General features: G+C 40.0%; 1 protein-coding gene across 14 annotated transcripts in view; it reads right to left on the bottom strand.

Annotated features, from left to right (window-relative positions):
* NAV3 (neuron navigator 3) overlaps positions 1–25674 on the bottom strand; it is a 552459-nt gene that overhangs the window by 268537 nt on the left and 258248 nt on the right. For 4 of the 14 annotated variants that reach the window (XM_068936284.1, XM_068936202.1, XM_009669552.2 and 1 more), the window contains exon 1: positions 10650–11288. The exons of 1 other annotated variant lie outside the window; for it this stretch is intronic. In XM_068936284.1, the coding sequence (XP_068792385.1) occupies positions 10650–10892 (243 nt within the window). In that variant the 5' untranslated portion in view covers positions 10893–11288. Of the gene's footprint in view, positions 1–10649; positions 11292–25674 lie in introns of those variants that run through there. 9 more of the 14 variants (XM_068936196.1, XM_068936188.1, XM_009669551.2 and 6 more) reach the window with 6 other exon arrangements.

Here is a 25674-nt window from a genome sequence, read left to right as displayed (position 1 = left end):
GTCATTGCTGACACAACCACGAACCTCCTCTGGACACCGAGCTGAAGAAAGCTACTTCATGCTCAAGTGCTGTCAATATCTGAAAGTTTCCAATCTGCAAATTAGATTTTATTCAAAAAATGTATCTGGAAATGGTATGGCCCATGGATAGGGCATTTGACTGTCAATCATTACCCCTAGTTTCTCTACTGAGCAACCTGCTTCTTAGGTTTCAGCTATTAATACAGAACCGTACCAGTCCTCCGTGGGATACTGCAGTGAGATATTCTAGCCCAGGGAATTAGCAAAGACACTGTTACTCTCTTCCTGCCTTTGGCAGGATCACACATTTATAGGAAAAAAGTATTACATATATGCAATGCCTTCTACTCATATGTTCTTATTACAAGCTAGGAAAAAGATTATACGCCTTATTTTACTGAGAAACAGGAAGCTGTCAACATCACTAACTGATTAGGTAAAATAGATCTGATGATACAATTTTTCTCATCACAAAATGTAGTTTTTCAAAGGTCATTCAAGGTAATTTCGATAACATTTTATAGAGTAGCTAATTAGATCATTTCTTCAGTATTAAAACAATAAAATGAAATAGTACTTAGCCACCAAACCACTTTACTCTGAAAATAATGGCATTAGTACTATTTTCCACATGAACTGAGTTCAGGGAGGCACTTGATAGAAACCAGAAATGAAACCAGTTGCTGGGGCTTGCTGGGGCTTCCCAAGCTAGTCACTAGGCCATACTACCTCTCAGAAGGTAGTTTTCCTAAAGGAAAACTGAACCTGCAGCTTGCAAGCATTCAGATTTATGCTGCTCCTTCATGAGAACTGGATTCCTCTGATGTTTCCTCTGCACACGCTGTCTCTCACTGGTGAGCTGGCCAGCAGTGAGTAAAAGGAGGCTGACTGATCAGCTGAGGATATTTCTAAGCTACTTTTGAACTTCAATTTGCTATTACACATTCTCATTTAATGCTAGTTATTTCCACTACAGAGACAGAGTCCTGTTTACTGCAGAGAAGTGTTGCCAGGAAGTCCCATTGTTGGTGAGTAAAAGTCTTGCACCTTGACTGATGTCTTACTCACCCTAAATCATGTATGAGCCATGCAGCCTTTCCTGATTAATGAAAGTGGTCAAATGTTTTACACTTATGAGGGAGTCATTTTTCTATGCATGACCAGTCTGATTACTAAGCCCTGATGGTTCTACAGATGTCCTGTAAATCAAATCCTGATGCACAACAGGAAGTTTTCACTGCCAAATCTTTTGGAGTTTAACATAGTCTCAACAAGATACCAAGCCAGGTGTCATTTTCAAAGGGAGATATTTGAAATGGAAGACACGAGAGACACATCCATTTTTGTTCTGGCTTTTCAAATTTGCTGCAACTCTCTAATTGGAGAGTTTCACCTGAAAAAAATATTTTGAACTGTTGTTGAAAAAGAGAGATACAGAATGATGAGATCTGTTCCACCGTATTAGGATCGGAGGAGCAGAGCAGTACCAGAGGCTTTACGGGAAAATAAACCTAACTAAAAAGATAAGTCAGACCAAATGTCATGCTGAAAGTAGGTTAGCACAATACTAATATTGTACTTGGTTAGCTCTTCTCATGTTTTATGCAGAGTTAGTACAAACGTTTAGTGGCTGGCACCTTCTCAGTTTATATACCCAGCAATACTACGACCTGCCCTAACCACTTTAAAATCATGCTTCCCTTTGATTTGCTTATTTTCCAAGTTCTCCAACTTGGTTTAAACAGAACATGCACAAGAGCCATCCGAAATCTGCATACTTTACACAAGGGAATTATCCCTTCGCATTTACCAGACAAAACACTCCACATTCCTTTTCTGAATTTTAAGTAAGTTATGCTATCTTTCAGCCAATTTTCTCTTGCCAGTAAAAACAAAAGGAAAGGTTTGTGACCTTAAAAACATCATGGGCAAGTGAAGATTCGCACAAAATATTCCACTAGTAAGTTTGAGAATAGATAGATGCTCCCTCCTCGTCCAGCTTTAATCCCCAACCACCCGAGCTGTCAAAAGGCTATTGTTACCGCATGGGCTTCCTCCAAGACCACATCCTGGGAATCAGGTCAAAGCGAAACACAGAGCTGCTTTAAATGAACTACTCTTCGTATGCTCTGTTTGCAAGCGCAAGGAAAACTACGCAACTCAAAATATTAAGGTACTAGAAAAAGAAGACAGTGGACCTAGACCAGAATTAACACGTAATTTACAAAATTAGCAATTCTCATTTGTGATTGATGTTCTTCTTATTTACTTAATACAAGAATTTCTGCCAGAGAGAAACTAGACAGTTTATTCAAAGGAAGAAATTAGATCCAAAACATAACATCCCTGCATAGAAGAGGTCTGCTTTTATTCTGTAGCTATCTATTCTTTCCCCATTATATTTAATAAGTGAAAAACCCATCAACAGCAATGCACACATGAGTGTTTCGATGAGTGTTATGCAACTCTATATAAAGATCACAACATACCCTTCATCTCTGACAAACTATATTAGAGTTGTCTGAACGTGTGTTGATCGAATACATCAAAATCAACGACTGTCTGGAGGCTCCTGGAGTGAAAACTCCGATCCGAAACTCGCCCAGAGCTGGACCCCAATTGATGCTTGCCACTGACATCTCAGTGAAGAAAGAGTCAAAACTCTGCAAGTACAGTAAGCAGGAAAAATCACTCGATATCTGGCTGTTTCATCCTAAACTGATTCCTTAGAAAAGACAAAGGATGGGCTTGTGGTAAAGATGTGGACACTGGGACTCAAGATACATATGACTTCAAATTCCTAGTCCTGCCACAAAGACCCAGTCTGAGCGTGGGAAAATCATCCACTTCCCCTTTAATCTCCTCTCTCCCTCTGTACTGTGGGGATAATATTTTTTCCTTTTCTCCCACACTCTGTCTAATACAGCCATATGCCTGTAAGGCTGAGACTAACTCTTACTTTGCATATGTACAGTACCTGTCGTGATAAGGCACCAGTCTAGTCAAAGTTTCCAGCTTCAAAGCTCTGGCTGAAACTCAGAAAAATTCCCCCGGAAGGACATTCTAATAAACTTTTATGAGCGGGAAAAAGAAATGTGTTTCAACTAAACGCTACTTACATAATCTTTGTGATAGCCCTGGCTCTGCTGGGTGCTTTGGGATGCTGCTGTTTCCTAGGGACAGTCTGAACAGCCCCTACAAAACGAGGCAGGCTCAGAAATTCCCAGGGGTGCTCTCAGTGGGGATTTTAAAGGCTCTCAGAGCCCTTGATGAAGTGGGTTCACAGGGCTTCTGGGTTCCTCGCTGGAGAGTAAGGAACCCAGGCCCTGAGAGTCACTTCTACAGCCAGACCTCACAGCATCAGGAGGAGTGACGGCACTCCAAGCCTCATCTAGCCTATATGCCAGGGAAACCAGTATTTCCCAGCATGAAACTAGCTAGCTTGTTTCCAATGATACCTGTCCCGTGCTTCTGGAAAAATTAACTGAAACTGCAGTACTTCAGTGAAGTGCCGCTGGATATAGTCATATTGCATAATGGCATTTTTTCTAAGGCAGCTAAGCTATCTCCAGACAGAGGTACATCTCCATGGCACTGCTGGCCACTAGCAGCTCAGGTGCTCAGCGTAACATAGGTTCATTACCACAGACCAGCACTCAGCTCAATCAATGACTGAGAAAAGAGAAGTTGGAGGCCCTCAGGATGGCCACCTAGTCCCCTGCACAAGGAAGAATCAGTGCTAACAATGTTAAGAAGGGTGGGGGACTGTGCACTTGTTTTTAAAATCCGGCAGTGATGGAGATGGTACACCTTCCGCAGGCAAAGACATTCCTCTGTTTAACTAATATTACTGCTGGAAAGTTTTACTAAAGCCTAACTAAAGCCTCCCAGGGTATAATATAAGCCCATTATTTTTATCTAGAGATGGAGACCACTTATCTCCATTTATGGTCACGGAGAACAGATTACCCTGAGAGGCTGCATTTATTAGCTCTGGTGTTGCACCAAGCAGATGCTGCTGGGTTGCTTCAGGTTCTGGAGCTCAGTTGGTTTTTGCACATTCTGGGATCTCGGCATCCACACTCAGATGCGCTCCCCTTTTCAAGGAAGGAGCATTTTTAGTGAAAAAATAACTGATCAGAAAATCCCCATGCAGCTTCCCTAGAGACAGATGCAATACAAAGAATAACAGCAATCACTGTCTGCCTATGCCTCACGCTAACTTTTAACACGCAGACTAATATGAAATGCACTGAGTTCTAAGTTCTGATTTTGTGAGAGAATTAAAACAAAAGCAGTAAAAAGCTAGGCAGAGGTCTTAAGCTCAGGTTGGTAAATTCCCTCCTATTGATTATCACAATTACATATTACACGCAAAAAGCATCTTTCAACCCCCACCCAGTACCATTTCCTCATATGTATAAAAGTTTTGAGAATTACCTAGCTGCGTTACTGTACATTTATCTCAACTGTATGAAAACGCAGTTGATACAGATGATTATGAAATAAATATTTAACAGTAAAGTAGTCTCCAAGCTCATATAGCATAAAGCTCTTAAACCAGTTATAATACAGCACAGACAGATGGTGCTGGATACAGAAAGCGTATTAAGGGTGCTGTTATCTGTTTGATAAAGAAATGATTCAGAGCACACGGCAAGAAGCTGAAATTGCTGACAATCTGGACTCCTGCCAGCTGTCCTGGCTTCACTGGGGCTGCGTGAAATTTAAACACACATAGTCCCAGGTGTCCCCAGTGCTGGTTGAAATTTCTGGCAGCTACTTCGGTGCTTTTGAAACAATGTTGGCTTCCCATCATTAGCAGCCTCTATGGGGAAAAGATAGGAGGTCTCTGGCTGCTTCTGCTCCCCTTTCTGCTGCCTTGGCCATAGAGCTGTAAACTGCAGACTCAGCACAATGAGCAGCCTCCTTCCTTGCCAACCCACAAGGCAGACATCTCCAACGTATTAGCACTGGGAAAAGGAAGGGTAGCACAAAATGGGGAAATAAACTCATTTATGTTCCGTAGAATCAGTTATGTCAAGAAACTTGGTAAAGTTTGGTCCTGAGAGACCGGGCAAAATTATCCAAGAAATTGAAAGGTCAAAAAGATGTGGGATTGCAACAGATCCTCTGCTTGGGAGACACTTGGGGAATGGTGGGAAAGGGACATGCCAGAACCTAAGTGGTGTGGAAGGGTTAGCTGAGGAGAGGTGGAGATTCACGGCACACATCTGGCTTCCCAGTGTGCACAGAACTCCCTTTGGCACGCGCAGCAGCTCCACCCCTGTACGGAAAGCAAAACTGTTTGTGTTGAGATCTGCCTGGACAAGGAGGCCTAGCTGTGCTCCGGGTGCCTGGTGCCTGGTGACAGGCAAGAGTTACCACGTCACTGACAAACTGCTGACTATTGATGAGAAAAAAATGGGAGGTTTCCACACTGGTTGCAATATCAGACTGCAACAATGCTGGCTAAACGTCACTACAAGCCCTCAGACCAAGCCTGGGATGCAGTACTATGATACACGTGAAATGGGCCTCAGAAGTCACTTTAATAGTTGTAGTATGTGTTCTAGCCTAATCACATCAAAGTATTTAACTTTTTTTTTTTGTGGCACTGACACGAAATTTCATTTTAGATCACTCTGATGTTCTGGTACAACTGTTTGACACGCCACTCTTGTGCCCTGGCTAGAGCACATCTATTCTTCTGTGGTCTTCTTCTTCTTTATACAGACCATGTCCCCAGGCCTACTGCTCCCACTTCCATGTTCTACAGGTGAAGAAACCACTAGGGTCTTTTTCCTCAGCTGGACTCATCACATCCTTTGGCATTTCTTCCAGAAGACCTGCAGCAGACCCCGGTTTTTGGGGTTCCCCTGAGATATTTCTTTCTGAAAATTAGATTGTTTAATGATGAACCTGGTGGGGCTGGACCCTTCCTAGAGAAATCACAAATTACAGCCCATAGCTCCTCTGAAGGCCAGTACTTGTGTCCTGCAAGACTCTTAATGTAAACCCTAAAAATTGCAGCGTTTAGAAAAGTATTAGGTTTATATACAATACTGGATCGGCTTGTAGAGCCTGACTAACACTTTCCAGCAAGGAATAATGATATTAAAAAAATGCTGCAGTCATGACAGAAAGACTTGATTAGTGGATACAGAAGAAAATTAGTCATATGCAGAAGCCTGTAAAGATGTCTGCCAACAGGAAGGAAGAAGCAGATAAAGCAGACAGCAGGAGACAGATAGCATGGACAAAGAGAAACTGAAAACAAGCAAAGAAAAAAGAGAAAGATACTATGACAGTACAGGAATGAACTAACTCAGGAAAGAAGGCTAAAATCTTATCACTCAAGTCATATACCCAAAACACTAAAATGAATATATCAGACTCAGCTCAGAGAACATTCAGTTCGCAAGCATAAATGACAGTGAAGTGCTGCTGAAAGACGAGTTGGATCATGGGAGGAAAACCATGGGAGCGTACAGTGGAGGATGAAAAGGAGCGGCCCCAGGCAGTCCTGGCCAGCAGAGCGGCGTGCCGCGCAGGCGTGCTGATGCCAGCCTTCGCTCAGCCTGGCACCAGGGAGGACTCACAGCGGCGTGCTCAACGACGGCAGCATCAAACGTGTGGGGGCAGCTGAAATCAGTTACCTGGAGAGAAATGCTATTGGCGTTTGCCACAGGCCGTTACAGTGCACAGACTTACCCACTTTGGTGACCAGAAGAAGTTGTTTTTGCAAATAAATTGTTCCTCAGTTTTCAGCCATTGCTTAACTTACTTTTCTACCATATCACTCGATAGGTTTGGTTTTGTTTTGTTTTCTTACGGTTTAATAGCACAGTCTATGAGAACAGTATTACAGGGCAGCCTAGCCTAATTTGATAATTTTGGTCTTGTTAATTTAGCAAGCAATATGAAAGTCGTGGTACAGGAATATAAATTATATTATACCCACAGTTAGATAACTACTACAAAAGATACTGGTATTTTCAGGCACAGGTTTGGATAAAAACAACCTCTGGTCCCCCTGAACGGCAAAACTCCATTTGCTCCAGGGAGGGCAAGCATTTCACCTCCTGCATGCAGCAGCTGCATTCCTTTCCTGTGTACATATATAGGAATAAACTTTTGTCTATATGATATTCAGGGAAGAAGAATGTGCTCTGAAGGCTTGCGTTCAAATATTTTGCATGACTATTCACATCATAAGTGTTCATGCAGTCAGTTTAAATATTAGTGGGCCAAGCAAGAAAGCAGATGGATCTGTATGTGAATTAGGCACCAAAGCACAAATTGTGAGAATACTTAACCAACAGATCAGAATTTGTGAATGGAATAAACCACATGCAGAATAATTTAATCCATTAACAACTTAATGAATAAACTATATTTTTATTATTTGCTTTCCTAGGTTTTACTATGTTGTATCCAATTAAGAAAAAAAAAGTTGAATATAATCACCTCTCAGACTTCTTCTGCCACAGTTTTTATTGAAAGAAAAATGCTGTTTTTCTTAAGCTTCAGACTGCATCACATCCACAAGAAAATCCCACAACTACACATGCAAGCACAGAAAATCATGTGAGAGGGGGAAAGCATCTAGGGAAAACAGCACTGATTTTTGCAGCTGTATACTTAGCCAGCCCTGGCAATGCAGTTGTGTGAGAAAGCCAACACTAGTGTCAAAAGTCCTGAACAATCAGGTGTGGTGAAACCGAAGGCCATAAAGGAAACAGCTGGGTGGCAATGACCTACATTGACATGTCTAATCCAAATTTATCTTGGAATCCTTCACACTTATAGATAGCAACAGGATGTATCACAGAGGCTGTGTGTGTCAATCTAAGTGCCTTCCAGACAGGATGGGAAAGCTGGTCATACACAGCGAAGCATGTGTAAAATACCAAAGAAAGCAAAAGTTAACGCCTGCAATCCAGCAGCCAAGGGCAAATGTTAACCAGATGAATAATTTATGTATTCCATTGTCTTTTGCAGATATATAATCATCATTTTTCCCTCAAAAATTAGAGCTGCCTTATATGCAGTTATATAGCGTAGGCATACAAGCGCTATACCATAGAGGCAGATTTCACTCTCATTTGCAAACTCTGACTAGGTATTCATTAGGTTTTGATTCAAAGATCTTTCATCTGATCACTGCTATAATGATAACATTCCTAATATACAGGACCGTATACCACAGAACCGTGTAAGATTATCATGTATTTCATTAATACATTTGCTAACCAAAAAAAACCAACAGAAGTTCTATTGAAAACAGCATTCACAACAGCATTCACACTTTGGGACAGTGTGATCTGTAATGCTGAATTTGCATCTGGTAACCAAACATGAAGGGACATTAACCCTAACAACTCACTGAAAAATTGCGCTTAGAACTACACCTTATATAATCTAGACATATTACCTAGGCCACCAGATGCTGGCAAACAGAGAGGCACTGAAGAAAATAGCATTCAAGAATTTTAGGCTGGTATTTCGAAGTTTATTGGCAACAAAAAACTAAAAAGAGATTTCTTAATCATAACTATCCACTTCATAGCACAAACTACACTGGCAAAATGATTTCATGGAACTTGCTTAAAAGATGACTGCTTGGAAGAAAACTGGGCAAAGGACTGCCATTAAGCTTTCCTGGGAATCTCAGATTCGTAATTGGCACTACAGAAAAGTGTCAGAAATTGGTAAGTTTTTTAATGCTAAGGACTTCTGTAAATCCACTAAAATTTATGTATGTAGGTTGCCAGGGGAGGTTTTCAGAGCATCATGTGCACAAACTGGCCTTAATCTTGAAGAATCATCTTTCAGAATTGCTCAGCTGCGGCCATTAAGAACAGAGAGCAAGCTAATGCCTGGTAATTTTTTCTTTAAAAGCAGTCCCTAAGATTAAAAGTACTGTCAGACCCATGAAGCATGCAATTGCCCAACTGGATCGCATTTTGTTCATCTAACCTGCTACTTTATTCACTATGACTTCAGGAGTGCTCAGGACCAGATGCATTGGAAGGATATGCGGCCTAGGAGAAGAACTGATTCCCATGAGGTTTCATACTAATCACTAATAGTTCCTGAGTGATTCAACTGCTGAAACAAGATGCTTTATAGCTTTATATTTTCTATCATAAAAACAAGTAAGCAGGAATCTATTACAGTTGCATGTATCCGATGTACTTTTTTGCATTGTGGTGAAAAGTTTTATTACTATATTCATATTGCACTCCTGACACAGAAAAGGGCTATTCATCACTTTTGGCAATCAAGAGATGAACAGTCTGCTCCTTCTCTGTATTTCTGCATAGCATCTTTGAGAGCACCAATGCATCATCTTGTGGAAGACAGGGAGAGGTGATACAGAAAACTCCACGAGAAAAATTAAGCGACATGACCAACATCCCATGGGAAATATGTGGCAGGGTTTAAAAAGGAAACCAAATGTTCAGAAACCCAACCCTAGCCTTCAACCACAAAACCAACTTTCTTCACTAATACTGAATTAACTCAGTGACTAAAAACAAAAGAAAACCCAGTACATATATTATGGGTGTCTTGTCACTGTAACAACTCTGATGACGCTCACGTGTCCTTAAACTAAATATGAAGCAACTACAAGTATATGTTTAATTACAGCATGGTAATCAGTTCCACAAACCCAAAGTACTAGAAGAGCAAGGGAAAGTAACCTCACATAACACTGCTTGCTGAAGTTGTTAAACTGCACATGCAGCCCTAATGTACTGAAAGAGCTACAGAACTACATTTGACTGACAAGACTACTCACGCTCAAAGCATGAAAAGTGTTTTCAACTACAGCAAAAAGATTAATAGAAACTCAAGCTGAAGTGTTTTAATTATTAGAGAAGACTCAAAGAAGACCTCATAACAAAAAGGAAAAAAAAAGCAGTCTAAAAAAATTACAGCATCCTACTTCAGAGAAACCTTTTATTTTAGTATCAAAATGAATCAGGGCTAGAAGGCGAGTAGGAAGAAGTTATTCTGCAGAAGAGAAAAGCATAGGTACTTTTCATTGAGAAGCTGTTTTTCTGGTTCAGCAGTTCTGCAGCAAGAGTAGCCAGATGATTTGAAAAGTGAAAAGAAAAATCAATTAGTTGTTTTTATTTTAAAAGAACCTCCCTGTGGGAATAGGTGTGGGCGTGAGAGCTCCTTTTAAACTTCATAATATAACATGAAGCAGCCGAGATCCTTTTTCTTTTCTTTTCTTTTCTTTGCTTTGCTTTGCTTTGCTTTGCTTTGCTTTTTTCTTTTCTTTTCTAAGTGCTGTCATGTCATTGCTCTGCTTATTGGGTGCCGGAACGCTTTTTTTCTATATGCGGTTCTGCTGATCCCTATCAAAATGCAGCTGTGAAGATCACTCTGTCAGTAGCTTAACATAAACATTTAAAAACAGAATATTTGTTCAAACAGCAACACTGAACAAAACAAACTTACAAGGCTGCTATGTCAGTTCACTGGTGACAGAAAACGTTATTATTTACCCAATTACACCCAAGCTCCACATTCAGCAGGTTTCCAGCAGATTTTGTCCAAGCAAATCAACATTTTTGAGACTTGAGATCTGCATGTAAAGTTTTACAACTAACCTTGCTGTCTTCGATCTCCTGGGTCCTTCCTGGAAGTGCTTTCCTCTCTCCAAAGTCACAGGTTGACTTTAACGTAAGCTGACAAGAAAGCATCGAGCTCTCTGCCCCCGTGAGCTCCAAGGACTTTGCCGAGTACTGCTGTGCCGCCGGCGTGCCAAGGCTTGGTATCGGCAGGGCAGTATGAACAGGCTTTGACCCTACGGCTGGCTGTCTTAGCTTTGAGGCAACCCCAAGTACAGGCATGGCTTCTATAAAAGTATCTTCTGGCTGCCAAAGAAAATGCTTCTGACCTCAGTCTGGTAGGCTCCAGCTTCAGTAATTCCAGAACAAATACTTTAAACAAAAGTAGCAGTCATCTTTAAAAACGTCTTAAAACAATACTGTTACGAGTTTCACAAAGCAGCAGAACTTTCCCTTCATCTCTGCCCTTCTGCCTCCCAGACGCTCACGCACGCACTGCGCCGTGTCAGGGGCTCGGTAAGACTAAACACTCCTCTGGGGCGTGAACTCTGCTTGAAGGTAACTGCCACAAAGCTGCCTGTCTGGGATTAACGAACTCATAAATTCACTTTCTCTTCTTCCTCCAGCATTCCAGGTCTGCGCGCTAAGTGAATGAAGGAGAGGGAGAGAACGAGGGAGAGAGGAGATGAAATCTCCTCGTACTCCAACTGTCAAAACAGCCCCGAGACCACAACACTGGAAGCGGAGACCTCTTCCTGACTACATAAATAACCAGCCCACATCTTAAAAAAAAACAAACCTCTTTTTTCTGATTTAAAAAAAAAAAAAAAAGGGACCTGAGCAGTGGCCAAAGCAAACAGCTGTTGGAAGAGTTTTTATCCCGGAAATAATCTCAGCAATGAAGCTGTTTGTCTGATTCCTGGCTATTTTTCACTGCTGACAACCATGAGCTACGGTGTTTCATTGCCTGTTCTTCCCGTGAAATCAGGTTAAAATCGTGCAAAGCGTGGCTAGGAACAGACGCTGAATCATAGTGTGGGTAACGTCTGTCTGCGCTATGAAAAATCCATACAAAAACACAGAGCAGGATATAGGAAAATCACAAGCATTGTTAGAAGATTTAGTCAATACGGCTTTTCAGGGTGTTTTTTTTTTTTTTTTCTGTCTTGGTGGTGGTGCTAACGTCATCTATTCAACTTTAACACTTCCCTTTCTAAAAACATTTAAAGCTCCATAAAGTCCATGCCCAACGCATCGTTTCTGCTTGTTGTTCACAGATGCTTTCTTGCTGGCAACCTCAAATCCTTGGACACGGAAATACAAGACAGAGATAGGCAGGCAGAGCAAGCTCTGAAATGAATCACAAAGCACAGTACAAATTGCTGAGGAAAACAAACGCTTAGTTAAAAGGACAACTGCAAATCCTTCAAGCACCTATACCAGGGGAATCAGTTTTAAAGTGTGATATAAGGAAAAAAATGCCATGCCATTCAGCTCCTATGGAAAATATAACCTAGTATTATGGACAAAACTGTTCTGTATGTTTCTCTTTTTATCTATTCCAAAACAAAGCATAAACAAATAGGATGACCTGAAACCTACTCCGCCGCTAACATCCTAAGCTGTATTTTCTATTCTCCACCTGAATAATAGGCACTATTAACACTTAAGATATAAGCCCAAGGGAAAATATGTGCCTTCTGGACTGGTGAGAGTTAGAAAAAATATTTACAAAGAAAACAGAGCAAACCAGGAGCCGAATACAAGGAAGATCTTAAACCGACTTTTTGAGAAGAGCATTTTGCAGAATAAAACTATAATGTACAGTATTATCCTCCGTCTTTCATATATACAAGATCATGATGACGTAGCAGTTAAAAAATCATCTCTTTGTGCTGGCATATAAACTATGCTATGTTTGTTTATAGTTTGTAGGAGTTAATCTGACCTGGTTCAGGAATCACCTGAGTTTTGAAGTGTGTACGGAGCATCAGCAAGGCCACTTCAGCATCCTCTGCTCATCTTCTCGTGGGTTTTACCATCATCAGCAGTGGCAGCAGTGGGCTCTGTGCAAGACTGCAGAGAGGTAACTGCTGAGCATTTTACACAAGTTTAGCCAACAGGATGCACCACTCTGCCCCAACGACTGGGATATTCTCGCGCAGTGTAATCGTTCAGGTCTTGCGCCAAGCCTAAGACTCCGTGTGCAGTCTGTAGTTGTTCTCCAGCAGCATATAGCACTGTGATTGTGTAAGGAATTTAGGTTTCTTAGACACAACTATTAATAGTTATCACTTCAGAAAATGCACATATGCAAAGGCTGACCCGGACCACAGGAAGAGAGGAATTTATCTCTTGCAAGGTTTTAGGAGATGAAAAATCCTCCTGAGGATTGCTGACCAATGATCAAGAGAAAGAACAAACTGGAGTCATGAGATAGATACTTTCTTAAATAGAGCTTTGCCAAAAAAATGTAATTGAATCTTATTACTTCTCAGGGTTATAATTTTACAAAGTAATGTATTATGGTAATCTTGCTGTTCTTCTTTTGAATATGAATGATGAGGTCATGATACCCACAGTCTCTTTTGCAACCCATTTTCCCAACACAGAAACCCTAAAAGTAATAAGTAAGCAAGCTTACTAGGAGAGAGTCATCTGTAAGGCATAACCAATAGGGTTTGGAAACAATGATGCGAAGCTGGTGTTACTCTTTCAAAATAATTATTACTCCTTCAAAGTAATCATTAATTAGATTATGACTGTTAAGCTACTACCAGGAAGATGATGACACGGGCCTCAGAACTCCATTTTGCTAGGCCTTTTACAACAATAAAACCCTGAAGTGCTTATGGTCCACTGAAGATACAAAGAAGAAGATACAAAATTATTTGGAGGAGTCGGGAAAGGTAATGGAAGAAAACTATAACAATGCTCATGCTGAATATGGGACTTACGAAGAATATTGGGGGAGAGAATATTTAACAGTTAGCCTCAGTAATGTTTTCCTTGCAAACAGGATAGCAACGGATAAAGTATCTGTGGACGAAGTGTATGAAGTGACAACAGAAGCAGGCACTGTTAGTGAAGCCCAGTAGGCAGGGGACACCACCTTCAGCAGAAGAGAGCTACACAGGACAGAGAAAGAAGTGTGAGGATGCTGAGAAGGAGGGAAGAGAACATACCCGTGGGGAAAGGATGGAGCTGGAAGCTGCAAAGAAGGGTGCAGTGTTAGACACTGCATTGGCAATGCAAGTTTGGCAGCACTGTCCTCAGCAGATATGAGTTGGGGAGCACGCTGACCACCCAGCAGGTCTCCCAGGGTGAACTCCTGGATAATTCCATCCTGAAGATGGTATTTTGCAGGAAAAAATAGAGAGTTATGAGGAAGCTACAAGACAACTGAGCTGTAAAAACAAAGGAAGGGTAACACTTCAAGTGGGATGTTAGATAAGAAAGTGAAAGAGGAAGGAGACACCAAAAGTGTCACCAAAAAGTTAGGAAAACAGGAATGAGAAGGAATGAGGATAGTTTAGATATGTACGACTAGCACATGTGAACAGAAAGAGGGCATATCTATGAGAAACCACAGATAGAGAAATTGCAAGATGTGGCTATAACCTGGGGTCACATGAAATCAAATATGACGCCAGATTATAGGACTGGCTGGCATGAAGGTCAACAGTATTGCAGGCAGGACAGAGAAAGTGTGAGCAGAATGATATGACAGAGGGAAACAAGGGATACATCTTCACTTGGTTATGTGAAACTCACAGAGACATATCTAGAAAGGGATGGCAAAAAAGGAAGTCTGACTAAACATACTGCATGAAGAGAGGATCAGCTTTAGACCCTGTAGCTCAAGCCAGGCAATCCAGCTGCAGGATGTAGGAGGATGAACACTGACCATGGCTGAAGCTCTCTGGCAGAGTGGAAGCGATGAAGAAGATGTTTTGCAGGAAAAATTAGAGAGTTATGAGGAAGACACAAGATAACTGAGCTGTAAATACAAAGGGAGGGTAACACTTCAAGTGGGATGTTAGATAAGAAGGTAAAAGAGGAAGGAGAGACCAAAAATGGGAACACAGGGCAAAGGTCAAGACACAGTTCTTAGAAGCCTTGTCAACAGGAGTTGCAGTCTCAATTCAATATTGAAGGACAGACCATTTCTTTATCTAATAATGATTAAAAATGATGACAATCTGGCTATAAAGTACAAATCGGAAAGCACTGAGTAATCAGAGCTCCTTTTAGAGAAATTATGAGGTAGATAAATGATCAGTACCTCAAAATAGCTCAGTACATACTTATTTAGTATAATAATCCCACATCAGCAAAAGGAGTTATATTTATTTCATTTAACAACAGTAAGCACATCTGAAATCCAAGTAACCTCGAAAAAGAAGGTATCTGTGAGTTGCACTGACTATTAAGGTGAATTTTGGTTCTAAAGATTTAACAGAAACAATCATCCAAAGCATATATTTTCCTTCCTTTCATCACATCTCATATCAGCACAAGTACTCTGAAGGCTGCTCCTCTTCTGAACCCCCAGCCCTCAGACAAACTGCTTGCATGAACTGAACAGACAGCTGGCAATGTCTCCCAGACCACAGGAAATATCAAGAGAGGGGACACCTGCCCCAAAAGTGGTGCCAAGAGATTTGTTTGCTCCTTCTGCTCTATGATCTTCCACAAGGAAGCTGTTGCATGTGTCCAGGGTCAAACAGGAAATGTCAGGGGTCCAGAAAGTGCGGAGGCCTCTTCAGAGCTGTTTCCCTACTTCATCCCACTAGTGGAACAGCTGTGTCTGCAGCTCGACAGGAGCCAGGCCAACTTCTGAACTGTGCCGATACAACCCCACTCTTTTCTGCATACTTGGTTCAGGTTTTCAGCAGAAAGTTTTCCTCCAACTGTAAACAGCTGGGGACAGAGAGCTCTTGGAAGCAAGTATAATACTTTTGAAAAAGCAGCCAACACTCCTGAAGGTATCTGAGACGGCTTTATTAGGACGTATTCAATAAATCCAGGTAAGCCAGGTTTAAATTTTTGATACAGTAAGGCTGGCCTAAAGTAACAAGCATGCCATGTGTGGGTTTGGTGCAATAAAAGATGTTCAGTCTGTCAGATAATGATGAGACAAAGTGTTCAGCTCTGACTCATGGTCACAGCATAATCCTATCAGCAATTATTATTTTTGTTATTATAGAAGTTGGATAAATCTATTAGTCTCGAGGTAACATATGTAATGAAATAAGTATTTGATCCTATCTGCAAGTATGTAATGCTACTGAGTCAGCTGCTATTGTTTTCCTTAACAGTTTGGAATTTCAAAAGAGAGATAATCCAAAGCCTAGCTGCAGTCACAGAAAAAGGTGCATCCGGCTTCCTAGAGGAAATCCTTCTGCTTTGCTGTATGTTTGGGGAAGTTTTTTAAAGAGGACAACCTTTAAAAAAGGATATTGTTTTATCCTCTGAGCAATCTGGCCCTTCAAAGCTCAGCCAGGAGCCAGGCTCTGAGGGTGTTAACTGACTGCAGTGACCAGGTCTTTTATAATTATTATTCATGCTTTAGGTTTGGGGCATCTTTCTTCAGATGTTTTCAAACCTGTTATGCATAACTTCTTAGTACCATGCCTCCCTGTGAAGTTTATAAGATATATTAAAATATTGTCAAGCAGAACCATGAGGCTAAATGACCTTCCAAGTCTACATGTGGACTCAGTACCCTCTTTCCTGTGTAGGGCTTTTTTGGCTTATACATCTGTGTAGGTTAAAAATGCTAATTATTTCTCTGCTGCTATGCACTGTATGTAATCATGAAGTGTTTAGCTCAAAGGAATCAAGTTTAAATACTATAGGATTGGGAAATGTAAACAAAACTTGTAAGAATTAGAAAGGACTAATAGCAACTGAATACACTATGTAAGTATTTACATACTGACCTACTGACTAGACCATATGGACAGCTGGTAAAGCTTACTGGAAGCATCAGCTTCCCTCTTCAGGAGGTGGAGGAGGAAAAGAAAAAAAAAAATGGATAATCCATTTGTTCCTTTCTAAGTAAATGAAGCAAATAACAAATGCTGAAGATTTTCAAAAGCTGCTGTTCCTGCAGCTAACAAGGAGAAACCCCCAGTCATCTCAGTCTGAATAAGCTGGCCTGAAAGATTAAATTTATCCTAAGACGCAAAGCATTACTTTTGCCTTCCTTTCTTCCTTGTTTCCTCAATGCTCCATTTATAAACTTTCTCCCAGTCCACAGTGTGCCATAGCCAGCACACTGTCTTCTCTAATGTCCTTCTGACCACTCACAGGTATCCTCTCCTTCTTGTAGTTTCACTCTCTTCCCCATCTGGCTCTGTAACTCTGAGGGGGTCTATTGGCTTTGTACCATCTTCGATGGGCCTTGGCAAGCTACTGACTTCAGCTCTTGCATGCCCTGTATCTGCATATCTTAGAATACACTGCAGGTACGTAACTGCATTGCTACATTGCCAAGTAGCATTTCCCTCACTTCTGGGGGCATTTAAGAAGAGCATTTCAGCTCCCCAGAGGGTTACCAGAGAAATGCCTAAAGTAGATACCAGAAAACCAGACATTTCTAGGTCTCATGATTAAGTTCTTAAATTCTAACTGTTTCAGCAGTGGAAAGGGTAGGGATAGAAATCCAGGCCTGCTTTTATTAGTGTTATGAATGGAAGTAGCTTTGCTTTCTTTGAGACGTTGACTGAGGCTGAAATTATCTTTCTTTCCCCAGCAAATCTGGTTTTGGCGCCCATAAATTCTCTCCCATCACTACTGCTGTCAGCACAGATCTTCCTAGAACAAAATTCTCCCAAAGCACATACATCCTAAAATCCCAGGAGAATATTTTATAACATTAAAGAAATGTTCATAAGTCCTAATTAGATGAGAAGGCAGTTAGTAAAGTTTGTGGGTTAATCAAAGCTGTTCTGATTCTTAATACTAAGTGTGAACTATTCAGCACTTTCATCCAAAATTTCTTCACAAAATAAACTTACTGTGAAATTGTCTACTGAACTGTAAAAAAGTAACCCATTAACATCAAGAAACTGAGACTAAACAGGAATCTGCTGATTATCTGCCATCAGGTAGCTGGCAGAGTGGCAAAACCTATGTCTTCATCTGCTGGAACTGGCAACTTTTCTCTTCAGAGCGTTGTGGATCTTACAGAGGGTTTCAAAATCATAGCTATGCTGGCATTCACTTCAGGACTCAAGTGAAAAACTGCTCCATAAGGTTCCCATTGGTCTATTAAAAAAAAACATAAAAATAAAAAAGCTTAGAAACATCTGTTACAGTCATGAACAGACTCTTGGCCAAGTGCGGCAACAACAGTGAGAGACTTTGAAGTCAATCAGCTCTGCTATCACCAGCAGATACCCCTGCAGTCAATGGAAATTACTGCACAGAGAGTTTGGGAGATATGAAGAAAACGTGCTCTGCCAAAAAAATACATAGGCAGCAGTGAAGAAAAGAACAACTTTTTTAATATTCATGAAAATGGTTAGGAGTGAAAGGTTAGGAATAGGTGTTTAAGAAAAACAGAACACTACATTAATATTTAAATAATATTTCCTAAAAACAAAGAAGGATAGATATTCATGGCCTAGCTTTTTTTGACCTTAAGGAAGTGTGAGCTGCACTGCCGCTGCAGGAGCACTTCTGACTCACACTCTACTGCATGCTACCTTCTTGCTTTGAGACTGCAGTCATTTAACGCTGCCTTGCATCACCCACGATTTGTAATACCTTCTGTGCTAGCTAGACCATCTCTACCCCTCCACCTCCCCATCCCGGGATCTAAGGTGCAACTATTGCACATAATCGCCCATTATTCCTCCCTGCTTATCAGTATAAGTGAATGCTCCACCCTATGGTTTTGATCACCTACTGCTAGTTCTGTTCTCTTTGCAGATAATCATCATATCTAATTTTGTTATCAAGCAAGTCTTCCTACAATACCCACATTATTTTCATGTTACTGAACCACATAAAAATTTTGTTTCTTTCCTACATTTCTTGTGATTTGCACCAATTCAACTACCAACTGCCATTTTATGGCCAAGATTTCCTACCAGCAAGATTTCCTGCTGGCAAACTTCGTATCTCAACATAAAGTGCTAGTAAGGACAAACATTGTAGCTCTTCATTCAATATGAAGTATTGAAAGATCATCATTACACTATCTTCTCTGCCACACTTCCCCTTCAAATCTGGCATTTTTCTTGAAATGCCGTTAGTTTTTAGAATAGAAGAACTAGTGTCTTCACTCTGATACTGCCTGTGAGTTTGCGGGGGGAAGCACTACCTTCCACAAGCCCTGTTTTCATACATTTTCTTTGTGCATATTCTACTGGCAACAGTCAGAGGCAGGATACTGAGAGTGATGGATCTCTGCTCTAACTCAGTACTCTCATTTTAGGATCTCACACTCTTAGGTGAAGACCAAATATCATGAAGTTATATTACGATATATAAATTGAAATATATAATATAAATGTATTATATCTTGAATTCACACGAGGATGTTTGGTTTGGTTTGGCAAGCAGATATGCTCTGCCCACGTTTTTGGGCGGTTGGCCTGCTTTCGTTGAGGAGTTTATGTTAATACTATGCAGAGCCCACCTTTTTAGCAGGGCTTCTTCACCAGGGCTTATCACCACACTTCCGGGGGCTTCCTGCCCCTTGGCTTGTGCCTGGCCAGTTTGGAGGTCTGGCAGCAAGCGAGCTCACCTCTACCTGCAAAATGCTAAGCAGACTGGCCTTGTGTGCCAACAAATGACAAAGCTTGACCGTGATCTGTTTGGCTGTAAGTGGACGCCCTTCTCTTTAAATAAAAGCAGGTCCTATGCATACACTAAAAATCTCAACCGTCTGCCTCTATCTCTGTTGGCCATATGTGAATGTTTCCTACAGTTAGCCTTGAAAGCTAACTTACTCCGTTCAGCTGTGATCAGAGCACGCTCTGGGCTAACCGCAGCAGTGGGTTTTGTATGCCTCTAGCTCAAAGCGTCCTGATTTTGATCAATAGGTGTCAAGGATGAACTGATGTTTCTCATTACCAAACACCTCTCATCTATGCTATAATATGTACCTTGTGCCATCTTAATAGAAATGTAATTATATATTACAATAGCAGCTTTTCAGGTCAACAACGTATATTTTCTCACCACCACTCTGTGTACAGATACATAATTTTGTCTTGTGTGTATTTTTATGTACATATGAGTACATGTTTAACTTGTCTAACAGTCATTAACGTCCTCTGAGCAATTCACCTGGCTTGTTTTATCTTTCACAAAAAAGAAACACTCAATAGCACACAGCTGTCAAAAATAACTTCAAATCCTGCAGATGTTAGATGCTTCCTTCCTGCTTCTCAGCATACTAGGGAGAAAGAAATACTACCTTACAGATGTGGCATGTACAGAAAAGAGGCTATGATTATTTATTATATTGGACTTACCTTCAAGTGCGAGAAAAGTGTTAGATGGGAGACAAATGATAAAACTCCTCTCCCAGCTTTCATCCATCAGTGAGGCTTTTAGAACTGACATATGTAACAAGCATATGGCAGCCATAAAAGCAGCATCAACATGCCCAAATTAAAAAATAAAGTAGAAAGCCAAAATAATTTTGTTCCACCTACAATAAGCCTAGGATGAGCCATGCACAAAGTAGAGTTTTATCAAAACCAGAAGGGAAACCAAACTGGTTATTTAGCTGAAGTATCCTGGCTAAACAGACACTAACTGCTAGCTAAAATCAGTGAATACTAAGTTAACAGCCACTAGTGAAGATGTCAGCAGCGGCACACCTTCAGTGCTGAAGAAAGCAGAGACTATCATCTACAAAAAATATCTTCATCAGAAACTCATCAGAAACTCATGTAGCATCACAGTCAACAATTTAATAGCTTTGTCGACAGACCCAGGAAGATTTTTGGCTGGTACAAAATGGCATAATTCCAGCTACTTCAGTCAACTAAGCATGAGCCACACTAGTAGTCTCACTCTCTACATTTAGTAAAGGTAAAATTAGATTCCATGCAATATTCCTTTATCGCTTTCCTTTGCTCTCTTTGAAACTCTTCTATTTTTCATTCCTTTCCAATCCCTGCACCCAGGGAGCACATCTTCTCCAGAATAAGAACAAAATATGTAAGCAATATTTATTTTCCTTTCACAAAATATCATAGCACAGCATTACAATTTCTGCAGTACAAACCACCTAAGCAACACTGGGGTCTGTAAGTAGCACTCTGACAACCTGCCAAAAGGCTCTGGTCTCTTCTGCAACCTACTTTGATTTAGGAAAGATCTCTCTCTTTCCCAGTATCCCACAACATGGGATTTTGATTCCATCTCTCTTTTTCCTTGCCGTGTTCTCCTGCAGCTCCCTGAGCCCTCTCACTGCCCTTCTCAAGTTTCTACACTTTACTCCCTCAAACTATAAGCTAGCAACTTTTGCTCTTTTCAGCCTGCTTCCTTTTCGTCTTCTATGGCGCTTCTTGACCTTTCCATATCTGGGCACTCTCCTTCTGCTTTACATGATAAAGCTGAAGCTGTCCATTGCCTAATGCCATGGGATGCTTCTGCAAGGAATTAGACTGTATGCTGGCCTCAAAACATTAGCTAGAGGCAAAAAAAAAAAAAAAAACCACCACAACTAGCAGTCTGGTATCTGACCTGGACAAGGTTTCTTTCTATGATGATTACAGTTTGAGTTCCAGGCTAGTTATATTCAGGCCAAATTGATTTTCCCACTCTTGCAGAACTGAACTCTGTTCCTCGTTATATTGGTGTAAATCTGCAGCAAAAACTTTGAACTTCCAACGAGTAATTCTAGATTTATGCCAGAGTAATTGAGAGCAGAATGTAGCCTCTTGGTTGCTCATAAATATTACACTGTTTAAGATTACTATTCTCCAACACACTTGTGAATATTCCAGTTCTTTACCCTAACTTTCTTTTCTCCTTTCCTTTAGGCTATTCTACAAGTTGACATCATAAATATTTGGAATTTTTGATACAAATCGTATTTGGATTCCAAATCGAGGGAAAATGTAACTACTGAGAATGTAAATATCAAGAGAAGCTTTTTTCCAGACAAAATCTTTAGGAACAATATAGAAAAAGCATTTTTCAGCACTGGCACGGGCAACAGGCTCGACAATATGACTGCCCAGCTCTTATTTTTTCAGGATTACAAAACTTTTTATTATTATTATTTTGTTAATTTCTAGACTGCTGAGAGTGTGATTAGCAGGCAGCTCAAAAAATTCTCAAAGTCTGTATCTTTGAAACTGTTACACAGTTATTTTGCAACCATTCAACTCATTACAAATAAAAAACAGGTTGATAAAATGTGCTTTCTACTTTTTGGGTCAACTTTATCCCTGGTATAAGTATAATTAATTCCAGCGAGTTTTCCTCCAGCAGGAGAGAATTCATTGCTTACATTATATGCAAACAATTTGTTAGATTTAACAAAATATGAATCCTTCTTATATTACATCTTATGTTTAAAAATGTATATCAATGGTTTTTCATTTGAAACCACTTTGCTGATGGCTGACATGAAGCCACCCTTTGCTTGCTATCTGCAGAAGGCAGCAGGGTCACAGAGACAGACATGAGCATTGCAGTGACTTCAACGCACTCCATCCACGTTGTATCAGAGTACCTGGAGCTCAGAAACATCGACAGCCTCCTCTTGGTACTAGAGGATTGCTTTTCTTTGATATGGGATTTCAAGAATTCCACACTTTCCCCTCTTTGATGAAGGACAATTGGTTTCAATTAAAAAAAAAAAATCAACAGGAGAGCTACCCAACAGGAAACAGGGTTAAAGTGAGTCAAACTTTAGCATCATACCTTTTGGATGACATCCTCAGCTGAGTGTGAATACCCCTAGTCATTTCAGAATTGAACTCAGGCCACCAAAGATCTTGCTAATTATGTTTGGATTCACATACTAGTAGTGAAAGCTAAATCTCACAGACTTTTTAACTGTTCCTTAACAAGACTTCTAGCTAGGCTGCTGAAAGGCCAGAATTTTATAGGTCTCTTGAGTACCTGATTCTCAATGATTTCAATGAAGGGGGCGGGGGGGGGGGAACGCATCCTTAATCGCAGTGCTGTTGGGGAACCCAAGAACCAAGCTCAATTTCCACAAAAATCTTTCCACAGGCAGAAATCTTTCCATACACTTCAGTGGCCACATGTGCTCTATGTTTCTCTCTCAGATATTCTGGGGCTGGAATTATATTATTCATTTATGTAAATCAGTTCAAAGAAAATATAGAAATTAGTGGGGTTGGTAGAAACTTCAGGACCGTTCTGAGATTTGCTTAAATTGGCAGGCCAAACTATTCGGCATCTCTTCTATGAACTCTTTGAAACAAATCTGGCTTATGCAGGAGCCCTTCTGAACTGATTTAAAAAATTATCAAGGCTGGTTTTAAAATTTTATTTATTCAAATTCTCTTATTCTACTGACAGCCAAGTTGAAGTCAAAACTCATCTGTGGATGGAATAAAAGCATTTGAATGGCAGTGGGTTATGTAAAGGCTGAAACCTGTTGCACAGAACTAAATCTCCAAGTGTGATATTGAAAGCACTAGTCTAAGAAAGTAGGAAAAGACTTAGAATTCAAAGGCATCAGATGTTTTTCAAATTATTTTGAATGGATATAAACATACTGTTTTTCTCCTTTCCTCAGTGTCACTGAGAGAAGCTGGTGCTTTTTCACCATGTCACTCACAATAAGAGCAAAACTTCTATTCCCAAATGTCTTCCACCTTCCCACTCCCATGCCCCAGAGTTTCGACCCTAAAGGCAGGAGTCCCAGTGTCCTTCTGAAGTCTATTAGAAACCTTGTTATAGCTATTTATTTTGCACACGTGATACTCTGCTATAATTGCAATGGAAAGCAGTAGAAAACCTGAATACTCTTTTCTTTGTGTGTTTCTGTACTATGTATGAAAAATAGCCACAGACAAGGACTCAAAGCACTGTACAGAGGAAAAAAAAGACTCTGGCCTCCAAAAGACAACTGGGCATGGGGGATGAGAGGGGTTAGCCTGGGTTTTCTTATTGATTCTTTGCCATTACCCCCAACACACATCTGCTAGAAGAGATGTGAGCTATAAAATGGGAGAGAGCCAGTAAGCCATCATAGCTAAATGAGTGTGAATGATTATGACCTTCCAGCCAGTAGAAAGAACAAAATCAGACACTTTTAAGTGTTGGATGACAGTTATAAAGATTTTGACATGGTAAGATTGCAGATGGAGCGGAGTAGACACTTCAGATGCTGTAGGAAAAGCAAGATGGTAGACTGTCTATCTAGTCATCCAGGCATCTGCTTATATGTCAAAAATATTATGAGATCCTGGTAATTGTCTAAAATATTTAGGGAAAAGATTAAGTAGTAGGTATTATTTTCATTATCATTTTATTCATATACCTATGTACTGAACCAGCAAACACTTCTACAGTATTCTTATGCATACAATATGGGGTATTTATGAGTCATGACTTGGATTCTACACTACTTTCACCATTACCCATTCTACCCATTCTACTGTCCTTTAGCTGATCAATGTAGGAAAAAATCCAGATTATTATGCATAGCCCATGAGTACACTTCAGTTAGAAATCCTATGACTTAAGCTGCCTTCTAATCCATCTAAAGCCCTTAATTATATACATTTAAAAACACACCCTATAACTAGTATGTGCCCAGATTGAAATTAATACTTAGTTTTCTTTCCCCTTTTAAAGAATTCCTTACTTGCCATCATTTTTTTTATTTTTAAAGACTCTATACTAAGCCCAAAGTTTTATTAATAAGCAGTTCTTAAAGAGGTAAGCTAAAAGTCATCACATATTTTTTTCTGCTTGTATTGCAAAATAACTATTTTTAAACATAATCAGTGTGGATCTAAAGTTTGCTAGATGCATGCATACATTACTCCACTAAACGAGTATTTTTAGTTTTCTTTCTCACATTTAGTCAAAGAAGATGAGGTATGGATTAAAACTCACATGACTTCAATTATACTGAAAGAAGCTAAGGGCAAACAAGCAGCCTTCAGCCGTACACTAGTGTTCTTCCTAAGGGTTTGATACAGCAACTCTACCACACATTCAGTTCTCATTGCCATCAGTAAGAGTTCAATTGACAGATGCAGATTTGGGCCTACATTCACACAGCAAAGATATATACATATCCTTTTCAAGCTGCTAAGCATACCTTGAAACTTGAAGCTGGTGGGAGTTGTGCAGACACAGGACAGTAGCTGGCTCTGAGGTTTTTGCTAATTTGCTCACCACTCTTTGAGGCACAAAAGCAAGAAAGGAAACAGTATGAAATATTAAATTGCCCTGTACCACCAGGAAGATTCTGAAACAATTCAAAACTACTAGTATATAATGTATATCTGCTAATTACTTCTCCAAGAAGGCTAGAAAAATTGTGATAGAAGGAATAAACATTCTACTTGCACGTAAAGTAACAGAGCACCAGTGTGGTTGTTATCCATTGGGCAATATAAAGCCTACCGAGCAATTGAAAAAAAAAATATTAAAAAAATGGGCTGTTATATTTCAAGCAAACCCAATTTCATTGAGAAATTAATTTAAAAATTTCTCAAACTTTGAAGCCATACAATTATCACTTTAAAATTTGGATGGGCTTGGCAAGGAGGGCTCGTAAAAATACGGGGAGAAAGATGGTAACAAAGGAAATGTTTCAGTAAAAACTAGAAAAAATGTATTTAAAAAGTCTGTGTTTCAGTCTGAAAATTATTACAAATGAATTATTCCTAATTTATTTCTTAAAATATCTTTTTATTCTTTCTTCTTTTAAAGCCACTATGTTGTTCCCTTTCAAAATTTTGCTTTCAAACTGACCTGTTTAAATTAGTTCTTAATCAACCAGTGATCAATTTCAGTGATTCACTTCAGCCAAAAAAGTACTGAAAAGCTGATGTCTTCAATACATTTTTTTCTGAATAAATATTTAACTCTT

This window comes from Struthio camelus, chromosome 1, assembly GCF_040807025.1.
Source record: "Struthio camelus isolate bStrCam1 chromosome 1, bStrCam1.hap1, whole genome shotgun sequence".
In the NCBI taxonomy this organism is placed as follows: Eukaryota; Metazoa; Chordata; class Aves; order Struthioniformes; family Struthionidae; genus Struthio; species Struthio camelus.
The sequence above is the reverse complement of the archived record's forward strand: the minus strand, read 5'-3'. Positions and strand labels throughout refer to the sequence as shown.